At 39.8% G+C, this 16514-nt stretch overlaps 1 protein-coding gene across 2 annotated transcripts in view; it reads left to right on the forward strand.

Annotated features, from left to right (window-relative positions):
• neurl1aa (neuralized E3 ubiquitin protein ligase 1Aa) overlaps window positions 1-16514 on the forward strand; it is an 86527-nt gene that overhangs the window by 47372 nt on the left and 22641 nt on the right. For both annotated transcript variants that reach the window (XM_027156473.2, XM_047803399.1), the window contains exons 2-3: window positions 3787-4028; window positions 6881-7202. In XM_027156473.2, the coding sequence (XP_027012274.1) occupies window positions 3787-4028; window positions 6881-7202 (564 nt within the window). The remainder of the gene's footprint in view (window positions 1-3786; window positions 4029-6880; window positions 7203-16514) is intronic.

Below are 16514 nucleotides of genomic sequence, written 5' to 3' on the forward strand. Positions count from 1 at the left end.
GAATTTTAAGTAAAGACAGACAGACAGACAGACAGACAGACAGACACAGCCGGACAGACAGACAGACAGACAGACAGACACAGCCAGACAGACAGACAGACAGACAGACAGACACAGCCAGAAAGAGAGACAGACAGACACAGACAGACAGACACAGACAGAGAGACAGACAGACAGACAGACACAGACAGACAGAGAGAGAGACAGACAGAGAGAGAGACAGACAGAGAGAGAGACAGACAGACAGAGAGACAGACAGACAGACAGACAGACAGACAGACAGACAGACAGAGAGAGAGAGAGAGAGACAGACAGACAGACAGACAGACAGAGAGAGACAGACAGACAGACAGACAGACAGACAGACAGACAGACAGACAGACAGACAGACAGACAGACAGATAGATAGATAGATAGATAGATAGATAGATAGATAGCAAGTGTGTAAACTAGGCATAGACTTCATAGTTGTATAGTTGCTGATTATTTATAATGAATGGAATGAGAGGTGATTGGATCAAACAGACGTGTTTTTTACTCATTATTGTTAAGTGTGGTTTTACAGTGTGAAAGCACATACCACTAAGACATCCTGTTTTTTTTGTTTTGCACCATGCTGCGGAAGCTTCTATAATAAGTATAGATTGAAGATTGTAAGCTATAGAGGGGGTGGAACACATGGACAGTACATGGCCACCGATCCAGCCAGTATCTCAACACCATCTTGAATCAAAATTCAGCATAGTTACAAAGCTACTTGGCTCCAAGACACAGAAAACACCCGTGTGTACGCACACACCAAACCTCGCCCGAGTTGAACCTTCCAGAATCGAACATCTCAACATCTGAAGACCTGCTGTGGTGGGGACCAGAGAGCACAAAGTTCACAGCTGAAAGGAGAAAAGGTCAAGCAGGTGGAGTGCTTTAGATCGACTCCCACCTCAGCTTTTGTAATCATCAGCATGCAGCCCTGCTCAGCATTATCCAAACCTGGGAACGGCTTTGCGATCGCGTCGCAGTTGAACTTAAGTATTGGCACACTTGTCATTTATACACCAGGCCAGAAATGTAACCCGGATACAGTACTGTTTTAGATGGGATAAGATTGTAAGGGATTAGTGATCTGAAGAAGGGATAAGACGCTGGACATTTGCCTGTCATATAATATTGCTGGATAGCATGTATAATGATTGAGTCCAAAATGATATTGCAAAAGCAATGCATGCTAATATCTTTATTCTTTTAAAGGTTATAAGAACTAAGTATAAGTTAATCATGATTATAAGTAGGATACAGGGTTAGAATGGTGTGTAAGATACCTATGCAGGGATCACGGTTACTTATATGTCGCACTTCTGACAAGATCATTTTTAAATGATATCATTTGTTGTTTGAATCTCAGATAATATCTGGCTTCTGTGACAGACAACAGAAAAGAGCTTTTGAGCTCAAGCAAGAGCATAAAACCTCTTTTCTTAATAGATACATTAGAATCTTTACCATGTTGATTAATAAGACGTTAGGTAATGCTGGTGAGTCTGTGCCCAGCATCAGACGTTAGGTAATGCTAGTGAGTCTGTGCCCAGCATCAGATGTTAGGTAATGTTGGTGAGTCTGTGCCCAATGTAGCCTCAGATTCCATGCTTGAATAACAGGAGTGGAACCCAATGTGGTCCTCTGCTGGTGTCAACAATCCACGAGATTTGACATGATGTTCATTCTGAGATGCTTTTCTGCCCAGCGTGAATGTAAGTTACTGTACGAGTTACTGTAGCCTTCACACCACCCTGGTAATCCTTTGTTTCTGCCAACACTACTTACACTCACTGGATTTATTTATTTTATTTTTTTTGTTGTTTTGGCAACCAAACTCTGTTGTCCATGACAATCCCATGAGCTCTGCAGTTTCGGAAATACTCCAGTGCCATTTAACACCAGCAACCATGCCACACGCAAAGTCACTGAGATTCCATATTTACTCCCGCTGATCATTTGGTGTAGAGCAACCACTTGATTGGCTGATTGGACCACCGCATAAATATGCAGCTGTTATGGTGTACCTAATAAAGTGTCCAGTGAGTGTATATTACCTGACGGTGTGTCAACTGCTTGTTTTATAGAAGGATTCATCTTCCCAGCTATGTGAATGCACAGTCCTTAAAGTATTACTGACAAGATGAATTCAGATGAGTAATAAACAATCCAGTTGGAATATGGCTGAAAATTAAAGCGCCTCTCATTTTTTTCCCCCTCGTGACACCTTTAAAAGTATTACTTGAAAATATACTTGATTATACACGCACAAAAAAACCCCCAAAAACATTTAATTTACAGTTATATAATATAATGGATAATTCATCAATGACACTTTATTGTTTTAGCTTAACCGGCAATAATATCGAGATCAAAATCCGTTTCACATTCCACCTCTTCATTAGACAGATTTTATTGAAAAGAAACCATTTTCCCCTTCAAGTCATAAGCAATAACGTTTGTAAGGAAATCAGCACCAGCAGTCTCAGCTCTGCTGAATAGGGTGTGTTGTAGTCGGTTACGAGTTGCTAAGGAACATGAGCTCCCACTTAACCTCTATTTTCTCCCCGACAGCTGCGGCTCTCATGCTTGCTAATGCATTCATTTCATCCTGTTCTGACCGCAGCGATCGTCCTCAAAAAGACACACCATAATTACACACCCGAGCACTCCTGCATCGACGCACACCTCGCTCGTTGACCGCGTCCGAGTCAGCCGTAGACACGCACTCTTTTACATGGGCTCCAATAGTTCAATCAACACCCACTGATCGCACATATTCAGTACAAAAGACATGAACACTCAGACCAACAGATGTCTGTGTAATGTTTAAACAGAACATCTGCGCTCACATGCTGCCGGTCAAGAGACAAAAAAGGATCCACGTTTATTGACCCGACAGTCTGTCGTCTGGGGACAGTGTCACGTTATCAGCGGTGACCAGGAAGTACTATCACAGCAACCGAATGTTTTACGGATCCCATAACAGGAGAGCTTGCAGAAACCCAGTGGAGCACAGCGATAATGTCAACAAGACACCATGATGAATCAGAAGGAAAGAGCAGAGATGCACATTCTGTTTTAATACAAGGACAGAATGTGAGAAATGGAAGAAAAAAAAGGGCTCACTGGTGCGGTTTGTACTCTCACTTCAAAAGCTGATGAAAATGAATAGCTTTCTCTTTCACTCGAGCGCTTTTCAAATCGAGGGATGTTTACAAAAATGAATATTGAACGCTGTTCCTCTGTCTGAATATAAAAGCCTGTTTTTGTGCTATCTCTATTGAGATTTTATGATTTTAGTAAACCTGGCATGACAGATGCCTTCCATCTAGAGAGACTATGATAAAAAGTCATACCGACAGATTAGAAAACAAATACAAGCCCACAGTGTTTTCCACTTATATTATTGCCTTTCTCTTGTTCTCATTTGAACGCCTGCTTTTTCTATAAAACTGCCAAAGCAATTTGTCACATTGAAACGTTCCATTTTAAAAGAATGCATGTTCGCTATCGGAATAAATGTAAAGGTACATCACTTTGGGATCCTGTAGAGTATATCTAATGTGGCAAAGTGAAGGCAGTGTGCCTTTCAAAGCTCATTTAAAGGGACATTTATATTATTTGTGTATCAGATAGCAAAAATGTGCCTGTTTCTCTTTTTATTTGAAAGTGTATGCAAAATCTGATATCTACATGCAGTAAAACTCACTCTCTCATCTTTCATTGTTTCTCTCATTGTTGCTTTGTCAGATTCCCTAGGTGGCCCGTTCCCTCCATCCACTCACCGATGCCACCAAAAGGCAAAGCGCTGTTTGCCCCTACAGCCATGTATGGGTATTTCAGTCAGCCCGCTGCTCTTCCACCCCAGTGCCAAGGGCTCACAGATCATCATGGACGTGGCTCAGAGGACGGTCAAAAGACAGGCCAGCTTTTGCAATGCTATCACCTTCAGCAACAGACCAATCGCCCTGTACGAACAGGTCCGCCTCAAGGTGAGAACTCAGGAAAAACTTGTTAGCTCAGACAAACCTGTGTGCAGTCGTTATGACCCCATCAAGCCGAACAAAGTGTACCAAAACTTATTAAACTATTAAACTCGTTGACAATGGAGAGAAACACCAGCGTGCACTACAACAGATGTTGAGCAGAAGAGGTGATCATGAGGTCTCAAGACAGCTCTGAGAAGTGTGTTGAACATATTCTGACTTGCAAATATTAAATGGTGATATAATAGACATACTGTATATAGGATCTACAGTACCTTTGTTATATCTTATGTCTAGCTCTATGTTGTAGGCAAACACTAGGATTATGCTTGTCCTGAGTACCCTAAGAAATAAAATAGAATGGAAGAGAAACTGCTCCTGTTGGTGTTATAAGTAACAGCAAGAATAAAGTACAATTAAATTTAAAAAAAAAACAGAAAACCAAATGTACATAAAAGTGGTTTGGTGTTATAAATACACCCCTGAGGTACACCGCAATATCGCACAGTCCTTGCATATTCTCTGAATATCAGCAAGAAGAAACTTTAATCAAGATCACACAAATTAGTTATTTATCAGAATAAATAAAAAGATGGAACCACTCGAGTCTGGAAGAATATCTCTGGCTAACTCAGTGCACTTAAATCTGTCGCTGGAAATAATAAAACCCTGAAGTCTTCTTCTATCACCAACTCTGTGTGAGCTACATCCCTCCAGGGGTAAAAACCATGCTTTTACCCTCTGTGGTTCATCTCATACCAGCATATAGTGAGGCTACATCTTCAACTACATTCATGCAGGCCAAGCGACTTACAATTTCTTCCTCACAAAGGTTCAGATAAGGGATTAACATGCCTGCGTGGTGAAAATGGCTAATTATGTGTCCCTACAAAAACAACAGATCAAAGTGTTTCGGGGTTTGTTTGTTTTTTTTTTAAAATATTTTTCATAGGTCACTTTTGACTAGTGCCACAGAGTCAGGACAGATAAGACACAGGAAGAATAAACACATCATTTTTTGTCTATACGCTTGCAAACATCAGAGTTCGTCGTTAGATTAAAAAAAATAAACTCATCAGATGCGAGTGAGTAAATAAGATGACGAGTCGATGAAAGGCTGTGTTTGTGTGTACACTGGCAGTATTTATTTAAGTACTCAATTCAGTTCACTGAAAAATCTTTCTGGGTCTGCATCCGAACGACAATCAACCATCTGATGACCTCTGGCGTAACGCTAAAGGATAATGTTGAGAGAGAGAAAGGGTGAGAGAGAGAGAGAGAGAGAGAGAGAGAGAGAGAGAGAGAGAGAGAGAGAGAGAGAGAGAGAGAGAGACACTGGAGCCTGTGCCAAAACCGTTAGTCCGACACTTAATCCGGCTCAACCAGTTAATTCTGAAACACAGACATGAACCTCTTCACCACCTGAATCACATACAATTCATTCTCTACCATAGCAAAACACACACACACAAGCACACACACACACACAGAATTAGACACACTGCTGCAGTTTAAAATGCAGAGATTCTCCAAAAGCCCAGGTCACTGTGGCGTAAGTCAGCATGTTCTTGACATGTTTGTAGTATTTATCCCCTCAGTCAAAGCAGTGGTTACTGTAAGTCAAATAAAACAGACCCCTTCTACTCCAAACACAGCATACTTCTCCCTTACACCAGGCCCCCAAACTCCCTTTTAGAATTCCCTTTAAAGGAATGCTTTATCCAAAAACATTAATGCAGCTTGTGTCGAATTACAGCTAGTGACTGACAGACGCGTATATCCTTTTGATCTATTATGGCCGTTATGTTGACAATTTGAGTCTACTGAACACAACGAAAGGATGCGCTATAGCAAGCTACATTTACATCTTTGAGTACAGCGATCCGAAATGGTCATTTTACGGTTATAAATAAACTGTGGTTAAGGTGTTGGGCTACTGAAGGTCATGGGATCGAACCCCAGGTCCACCAAGCTGCCACTGCTGGGCCCCTCAGCAAGGCCCTTAACCCTTAGTTGCTCAGTTGTGTCACTCTGGATAAGGGTGTCTGCTAAATCCTGCAAATGTAACTCAATCAGAGAATAAACAGTTTTAGTATAATTAAGAGTAAATAAAAAGTCTTTCAATAATTAATTTTGTCCTCAAGTTTTTTTTAAAAAAAGTGTTCACGTCAAGTCAAGAAACTTTAGAAAGGTTTATACTGCATTACACAGTAAAATGAAACAACGTTCCTCCATGACCCTGGTGCTACGTACTGTAATACACAGAACTACAGTAGACAACACAGAACTAAGTATGTTATACAGAAATACATAAAATGTATTGTGTGTGTGCAAACAGTGCAAGACAATACAGTATAATAGTATAGTAAAAAAAGGACAGTGCAGCACTGACCGCTACACAGTTATTGGAATGAATACACTGCAGTAGAAAAATGCTGTGGATGTAAACACAATACCACAATTAACAGCAAAAAAAGAGGTAGGTGGTCAATACAGCATTTTGTTTTAATGTTTTAGCAGCAATCCAAACAGCCGAGACGGACATTTCATCCGTTTATTGGTTAGCTACAGTTCCCTGAAAGTCCTGACTGGTTCACACCAACCTCGATCATAAATTCATGTAAAGACACTAACGTAATCTCATAATAAATTAACTAGGCATAATGGAGGTACAGGGCTTTTGCTTTAAGACTATGAACATACATTAGTTAGCCTTAGTTAGTAACATTTATGTTCAGTTTTGTTCTCTAACCTATAAAAATGTATTATTTAGACTTTCTGCCATATGAAATTTCACCTCATGAAATCCTTAGCTGCGCGTCTTTCAAAATCGAACTCTACATTTTAATGTCGTACAGATCACGAAGAAGCAGTGTTGCTGGAGCGGTGCTCTGCGTCTGGGCTTCACCTCCAAAGACCCATCACGCATCAACCCCGACAGCCTGCCCAAGTACGCCTGCCCAGACCTGGTGTCTCAGAACGGTTTCTGGGCGAAGGCACTGCCTGAGGAGCTAGCCAATGAAGGCAACCTCGTCGCCTTCTGGGTGGACAAGAAAGGCCGCGTCTTCTACAGCGTTAACGGCTCCAGTCCCATGCTGTTTTTCAGTGGCGTACGCACCACCGATTCTCTATGGGCACTCATCGATGTCTACGGCCTGACTCGAGGAGTCCAGCTGCTCGGTGAGTCACACACTGCACTGTAGGTGTTCACTACAGGCTCGACTCATGCCTAGACACAATCTTTTGCATATCACATTGTTGCTTCTCACCCACATAAAAGGAAAGCTAGAGATAGACTGCTGGGACAGTAATGCCCGGGGTAGGGCATTACAGTGATACTGGAGACTAGTGACTGGTTTTTATCAAACCTCTCTGGGATCTCAGCTCCACTGAGACTATGGTCTAAGCCACAGATCCTCATATATCAAGTATATATATATATACATATATATATATCTGACAGTACAAACATATGTAATGAAATGGACATTTTTCCATTTTTCCATCCAATACAATATACTACAGGACAGATACACAAAATAAAATGGCGACCAGTACTTTAGTTTTTTTTTTTTTTTTTAGCTGGAACTGAAAAATCTACAGAATTTTTGTGCTAAATTATGTAATAACCATTCTGAAAAAAATAGTTTTCTCCCAAACTGCCGAATTTAGATTTCCACTGGGATTTGAACTCAAAACCATGGTTTAAGCCACAATTTCAACTGACACGTGTAGTTTTATGTTTTAAATAATAGTACAGTATACGAAGGAATCTGTAGTGGCTTTATTTATTAAATAATAACAAATAAAGTAAATATTTGGACTGATGGGTTTTAACCAGGTGAAAAAGAGCTACTGTTTTGTTTGTTTAACCTTTATTTTTACAGGCAAGTCAGGTTCTTATTTACAATGGTGGCCTGACAAGTGGAATAACCACTTAGGGAAAGGGAAGTAGGGCTAAAATAAATACAAAACATTAAAAATACATACAGGTTAACAATTGCTACTGAGGAAAGCACCGGTGAGGGAGTATAAATAGATTTGAACAAAACTCTTCTGTTTAATCATATTCAACTCTTTACAGTTTATTTATTTGAAAAGAATCGAAAACAGGTCGCTACGATTACAGGCAATTCATCCACAGCGTAACCATAACAACTCAGTCCACTTAGCTGACCTAGCTAGCTAACGATTTGGTTTATTGTTACAAGTAGTAAAGATTTTCTGGACGTTTAAACCTGACATTTGTCTTCTCTGTGACTCAGAAAATCGAAAGGAATCAGAGCTGCTTGTGCGCCTTGGCTCCATGAAGCTACAGTTTAAAGAGGGAAATCACATACTGGTGAAAGTCCCTAAAAGACGTCGTTCTTTTCTTTTTACTTGTATTGCAACACTGTTTATTGTTTTATTCAGCATGTTATAAATCAAAAGACAACTTTTTTTTTTGACCAGCACTTTGTTCTCAGTGTTTGTTTTTTCTCGTTTGCCCTCCAACTCGCCACCTGATTGTTCGGGTAGGAAAAAATTTGCATGACATGATTTGGCACTTTTATGAAAATTTAAACGTTTATCTTTTTTTTTTTAAACTGTGTTCTGGCCCAGAAAAGAAAACACAGATGGCAGAGCTTTTTTTTTTTCCCCCCAATTGCGAACGCAGTGTTAAGGAACACATCTGCTTGTATGGACGTCCTTTTATTGAACATGCTGTTAGCTACATAGTTTACTGGACTATGTGACTAAAGTTACTGTCACCTTATTGACTCCTGAGTCACACCATAATTGCGATGTCACAACTCTGACACACTCACAGTTAAATATTATATTTCCAGAACCTACACAAGTCAAATAACATATATTTTTGGCAACCACTAATCGATATTTATGGCTAGATGGACGCTAGTGAAAGTTATGTGACATTTCTGAGATTTAAGAATGACACAAAATTGCCCGAAGCTCAAAGGTTTTATGCAAATGACGGCAATTTTGATGTACTTGAGGGTGTTTTGTGTGTTTTCAGTATCAGGTCGCAGTGTTAAGAGTGACTGAGTTGTGGTGTATGATCACACTCACTCTGGCACACACAGGGAAACTTAGCAGGGCAAACCATAGCCAAGGCTTTGATGTACTGGTGTGTGTCAAAGCTTATGCATGCACACACACACACACACACACACACACACACACACACACACACACACACACACATGCAATAAACGTCCTTAATGCTGTCATCCCCGAGGTACAATTATAGAAGCAGGTCACATGCTTTAGAGATAGTGACATCGACCCTAATTGTAGATTGTGCCAATTGACCACAACTTCACTGTCTGCTGAATACATGGCATGTTCTGTCATTGTTCTTGCTTTTGTTGTTGCCGGTGTATGTCTTTATGTGTGTATCTTTATCTAGTCCTCTCTCTCGTCCATCTCCCAAAATTTGGCCCTGATTTAAGTATACTCATTTTTTTCAACAGCTTGTGCATGTGCCAAAGCATTACACGTCTTTCTCTTTCATTATCATGTGTCTGAACAGACACACAAGCCATCAAACTCCTGCCCTAAGAGCCCTTAATGCCAGAGATGAAAGCCGACGTAGCCGAGAGCCGGAGGGATGTAGCTCACACGGAGTTGGCGATAGAAGAAGACTTCAGGCTTTTATTATTTCCAGCGACAGATTTAAGTGCACTGAGTTAGCCAGAGATATTCATCCAGACTCGAGTTATTTTGGAGTTGTTTTATTTTTTGCAGCTGGATGCAACTGATTTGTTGTTTAAAAATTGAATTGACGGAATGTTTGTGCTAAATAATGTAATAAAAATTCAGGAAAGCCGAAATTATCCCAGGGATTTTTTTTCGAGGCCACCAGACTCATATGTTTTTGTAGTTATTATTCCAAAAGTTTAGCTGTGTTTTGTTGTTTATTTTTAAGTGCGTTGATTTTTAGTCTTATTGACGCCTGAAAGACGGTATAAAGCTACAATTCTTACAACCCGCATGTTGTTAAATACAGATATCTGTGATTCCTTCTGTCCTGTTTTGCACTTTCGCTTTTGACTCAAGAGCTCTTATCAGAAGAATCAATGTTTTTATGCTGCAGGCATGTTCATGGCACAATCCTCACAGCGCACACACCAGTGGATTTGAGACTGAAATACGCCTACTCACACAGACATAAATGCAAGCTTTCCTCGGAAGAGGCTGTGTATTGACTTGAATAAGCTGTGTGTGTGTGTACAGTGTCTCTTTGACTGCACTAAACAGGCCTTTAATATATCTCAAACAATTGAGGACTGGTTTAGCTTGCTATAATGGCACATTGATGTTTTAGTTTATTCAGAAAGTTCATTCAGTCTGTGCCAACAGGTGCTTTTAAATACACTCACGCCACCTTTATTCTCTTCTCTTCTCATCTTTGATTAAAACATCAGTGGAAAAGATTAGAGCCGTATCTTTGTCTCCTTTATTAATATGACTGGCTTACTGTGTCATTCATTATTTCATTTAAAGCTTAGGAAAACAGACAGAATTAACACATTCATTTGCAAACCCTAAACCGAATTTTCCTCGCACCTCCTGGGCTGCGGATCGAGGCCCTTTCCTGCAGGTATTCTGGTTTCCTCCACCGGTTCAGACACATGTATTCTAAGTTGATTGCCATCTCTAAATTGTCCATAGTTTGTGAATGGGTGTAAGTGTGTGTATGATTGTGCCCTGTGATTGGTTGGCACCCCAGCCTTGGTGTCCAATGCCTTGAGTCCCCTGGAATAGGCTTCAGGTTTCTTGTGACCCTGTGTAGGATAAGTGGAACAGAAAAAGGATGGATGCCCAGATAATAGGCTAGTTGTTATAGATTAATGGCATTTTATTTCTAATTATGTCCATTTTAGTTCCAAGTTATAACATGGAAAATTGGAAGGGCTGAATATCTGCCTGTCCTGAGCTATGGAGATCTATAACCAGTACAACTTATTTGCACTTTCCACACCTTCATTGGCTTAATGCACTACAAGACAGTTAGACCTACCAGTAGCAGTGAAGCACTTCCAAGTTCCTTCCACCATTTATAGCTTTAAAATCAAGTCATAAACATATCCTACATTCTCCTCAAAGCCCAGAGCCTTAGCAGCTGTTACTGAGAAGACCCCAGTGTTGCGCCATTCTAGCTTTTGGTGCGGTGCTATTAGAGCCCATTTGAACTTGGTTTTAACACAATTGCATGAATTGTATGAATATAAGAACTGCAAAACGAAGTTGTGGACCAGCAGAGAGGCAGGAATGTTGTTTAATTAATACCCAAGCTGAGGTTACTTTATAGCCTTGTCTGTCAGAAATATACATACACACTGGGCTGTTTCAGGCAGTCCTGAATGGCTTCAGATGTGAAAACGTCAGTATGGAGTTGTAGTTGGATGCAGGCCTAGAAACATGCAGAGAATAAGTATTACACAATGGATTCACCAAGGTTGAATGAACTCTTCCAGGGTTGAGTTAACTCTCACTATATTAGGAATGCAGTATACTCAGCACTGTGCAATAGTAGCTGATAGTGCAGAGATACAAATTAGGATTATTTTTTTGTTTTTTACTATTATTATTATTTTTATTATTGTGAAATCATTCCTTCATGCTGTCAGGCTATTGTTCTATTTGTTCTGTCTTAAAAAAAAATGGGCTCTCTGTGCCTGTGGAAGGGTTGTTGATAATGTATCCTGGTTAGAATTGCTGATCTGGGATTGACTTTATTCAGAACGGTGCAAAAAACATAAAACATTCTGTGCAACGCAGTTTTGCATGTGGAAATGCCTTGTTGATAAAAGAAAGCTGGTTCAAGCTCACAGCAAGGCTACAGTCTCAAATAGCAACTCGTTACAGATGAGATGAGTAGAAAAGCATCTCAGCACCTGCAACATACCGAATCTAGAGGCAGCTGAATTACAACATGCTGAAGAACAAATCGGGTTTCGACAGGAATCAACAGTGGGCACAGATACTCTGATATTGGACAGTAGAAAATGATAAAAATAGCCAAAGTGCTGATAAAAAGCAAGAATATTTTGAATGAATATTTTTGGCACGCTCAGCCCTGGGCTGACTGTGTGACACCATTTTCTTATAACCTCATCTTATGACCATGATATCCATTGTTTTGTCCGTCAACCCCACGTCTGTTCCTGCTGACGTCTTTGTTTATTAATAGATATCACTGAATATTACACCTTCCTTCTGTAGAAATATTCCCTGTTAAACTTATTCAGTAAATTCTGCTGTTCAATCACTGTCTTTGTGTGGTTCTTTGGCAACTATCTTCCACGATATCAGCAGGAGAAGCGGCTGCAGTGCGGCTCTTTTTATCCGAGTGTACACAAAAATAAGACAGTAACAAAAATGATATATAGAATATGTAGATATTTATACAGTCTTGTACAGTCTGTGCTATGATTGAAGCTGTTCTGGCAGCTCATGTTGGCCTGACCCCTGATCCCTCACTGTATATTGCTTGTTCCTTTATGTTGTCACAGTCTATGTCTAAAGCCATAGCAAATGACTTGTACCATTTAACTCATGCCCTTGGATGGGGGCATGTCATCCTTGAAGACATTAGTCCTATTAAGATAGAAATTTGTATTCATAGGTCAGAGGGACTCGCTCAGAGTATTATTTATTTGGTGGCAATTGTACCCAAACCATATGCATAAAAGTTCTCAGCTTTCAAGGAAGCATCTAAGAGATAGAAAAAATGCATCCTGGTTTGAAAAAGGGAACAATTTTTTTCAATGTAATTATTTTATTTTAATGTTTGTATTTCGGTTAATATGCAGACCAATGGCTTATTCGGTAGGTCTAACTAATTTATTTTAGGATGTGGCACTGGTGGCTCAAGCGATTTGGGATCAGAGGATTAGGGTCCAGGCTCCAGCACTGCCAAGCAGCCATTTTGGGCCCTTGAGCAAGGCCCCTAGCCCTCTCTGCTCCAGGGGTGCTGTATCATGTAATTTCTAATGTTGTAACGTATATATGTGACAAATAAAGGCTTCTTCTTCTTCTACTCTGTACCTGTACTATGCATGCTGCTTCCAGATTCCTCCAGTTCATGCTACACAGTGCGATAAGTATTCATTCTGATTCATTCATCCGCACTGTTGATAAAATATTGGGTTTTTTTTGTGAAGGTGTAGACAAGAGTATTACATTCAAGGCCAATTAATTCGTAATGTTAAACTTGGCAGTCTGAAGTACAATCAGAAAAAGTTATGGATAAACACTGAATTGGATTTTTTTTGCCTGAAAAGAGCCTCCATGGTAATTGTATTTAGCTATTATTTAAAGCTACAGAAAAGTAAACACCTAGTTGTATTTCTATGTATTCAGTTATCGCCATAGCTTTAAAAATAATTTTGGTATATTTATGATCAAACAGTGTTTTATAGACTCATACATGATACTATTAAATACTGAACTTTCTGTTCTTATCGTAACAGCAGTTTTGGCAGCTTCAATTCCTACATTCTTTTTTTGCTCTCATAGTTCAGACTTCTGTGTATTTTCCTAGACAAAATGACCTATGATTGCTGTATGCATTCCCCACTGGTGTATGATGGTAATGTGAGGGACCGTAAGTTCAAGAAAATTGAATGTTTTGGCCCTAAATTACGTGTTGAAAGCATGATGGATGAAGCTGAGCATGTACTATGCCTTTTAGAGGAACATGCCAGCAGGTTAGCTAGCTTACAATAAAAAAAACAAAATCCACAAATCTAACAAATTCAACATGTTTACCTTGGCCTTATTATTTCCTTTATTCCAGTTACCATGACACTGTTCCAGATATGTTTTATGGCATAATCAAAGGCCATGCTGCAAGCTAGCACAGTGGCTAAATCTTTCTCTATATTGTGTCCTAGCAAAGGATGTAATGAGTCATAGAAAACCAAATCAAGACCGTATTCCAAATTAGATTTCATGCTCAGTGGTTGGTCCAGGGTTTTTTTTCTTCCACGGAGCAGCGAACTGTAGACTGTAGCTGTCACAGAATCTGTCCATATTTTATACCTGTAATATCATATCCTTGATTTTTATCCTATTATCACAAGCTCGCTATACAAAAAAAGATCACTAATAGAAGTGTTTTCTTGTAGTAGGTCAATACACCTGAATGGCTGTAACCAGATAGTCAGTCATTAATCATACTCTTAGGTTTGTGCACAAGCTAAACACAAAATTGCATATGATCTGGAAAAATATGACAACATGGCCTGACAATTCCTGGACCCTAATCTAGATCGTAATAGAGAACCAGGATTATTTGGAAGCGCAAGAAATGAACAGAATTCGGCACGCAATCGCAGTCAGATTGGGCTAAATTTGACACATATCTTAAGACACCAGCAAATCCTAACCCAACACAATGTGTCCTGTTATTAAGACGAGGAACGAATCACAGTGTATTAGCACAGAAATGACACAGGCATAGAACCTGTTTCACCTTCTGTCAAATATTTAAAAAGATGCAATCCATAGTATGAATACAGGGTGTCGGGAAATTCATGAACCAATTGGAATATGTCGTGTTGAGCCAAAATCACAAAAGCATAATGCCCTCTGAGAAAATGCACAGAATGTAAGGGTGTACAGTACAGACCAAAAGTTTGGACACCCCTTCTCATTCAAAGAGTTTTCTTTATTTTCTTGACTATGAAAATTGTAGATTCACACTGACGGCATCAAAACTATGAATTAACACGTGTGGAGTTATATACGTACATAACAAAAAAGTGTGAAACAACTGAAAATATGTCATATTCTAGGTTCTTCAAAGTAGCCACCTTTTGCTGTGATTACTGCTTTGCACACTCTTGGCTTTCTCTTGATGAGCTTCAAGAGGTCGTCACCTGAAATGGTCTTCCAACAGTCTTGAAGGAGTTCCCAGAGATGCTTAGCACTTGTCGGCCCTTTTGCCTTCACTCTGTGGTCCAGCTCACCCCAAACCATCTCGATCGGGTTCAGGTCCGGTGACTGTGGAGGCCAGGTCATCTGGTGCAGCACCCCATCACTCTCCTTCATGGTCAAAAAGCCCTTACACAGCCTGGAGGTGTGTTTGGGGTCATTGTCCTGTTGAAAAGGTGGTGTGTCCAAAATTTTGGAAGGTGTGTCCAAACTTTTGGTCTGTACTGTAAACGTAGAGCATATGTTGTAAGTAATAAACAGAAAATGAAGTCACTGGTTTTAGACTCTGGACATACTTTTATCACACACTTGATGTGTAATCCCTGATATGTAATGTCAGGTATGTGTAGATCTTTGTCCTAGATGTTTGTCTCCTTTCGGTCATGAGGAACTGAACTGAAAGCCTTATCATACAGGCTGGTGTGTAACTCTAGGGCTAAATGGCACCTAATAAAACAGCAGTGTAGGATTTACAGATGAGCTCGCCCTGCCAAATTACAGTAATTCAACAAAGCTCTCATTAATATGTCAGTATGACAAATAATAGGGCAATGAGTAACGACAAAACAGACATTTACATACTGTACACCGTGCTGAGAAATTGACTGACATTAATTATCTTAAAGATGTAAAAAGTCTTAAATGTCTGATCTTTCTGAACACATTTGCAAACGCTGTTAAATGAACCTTATTACCTTTTTAGTGCTCTTTAATGATCTTATTACTAATTAGTGCTCAAAAACACAAGAAGAAATTGGTGCAATCGTACATCATTTCTCCTCGCCATACCACCATCCAACATTTTCAGTTCTTCTTTGTAAGTCCTGCTTTCTATTGACAAAGTAATTAAAAATGAAATGGAATTATTTGATGCCAAGTCAATACACTTTTACCATTTTCAGTAACATTGAGAAATTTACAGTGTTCAGATGGCTGAGGAAAGCTATTCCCGGTTGATAGGTTTCTTTGATAGTCTCTAAAACGAAGTAGGATTTTTAATGTTTAGTTTTTACTACCTAGCTAAGTGGAGTTAGCATCACAGCAGGGAACTGGAGTCTCCCTGCTCCTGTTACTAGGTGAAACATTGCTAGTTGTATTTGTTTAGAAGACACACTGCTCCAGGGCTGGAGATATTAATGAGAAGAGCAGATGCGATGTGAATTTGTAACTTAGCTGAGCAAAATCTCTTCCTCGGATCTTTATTGTGTCTTCTGAGAAAGAGAGAGAAAAAGTGGACCAAGTGTCAGGAAGGTTGATTGTATTTCCTGCACAAGCTTCACGCGTCGACAGGAAATTCTATGAAGAGCTTTCAAGGTGGAGGGAAAAAAATGCCGTGACCTGTTCTAAATCAGAACACAGCGCTTTTCCTGTCTTTATGTGTCGTTCCAGTTTGCTCTCCCAAACTTAGATCTTCGTTTTCCTCCCTTTCGAGTCATGCCAAATCTTCTGGGTGGCCAAACATGGAACTCTGCAGCTGAGATAAGGTGTGGCTCGCTGGGATATATGGAGAAAAGCACTTCAGCACTCATTAAAGGGCCAAGACAAACA

Source organism: Tachysurus fulvidraco, chromosome 18, assembly GCF_022655615.1.
Source record: "Tachysurus fulvidraco isolate hzauxx_2018 chromosome 18, HZAU_PFXX_2.0, whole genome shotgun sequence".
NCBI classification, from domain to species: domain Eukaryota; kingdom Metazoa; phylum Chordata; class Actinopteri; order Siluriformes; family Bagridae; genus Tachysurus; species Tachysurus fulvidraco.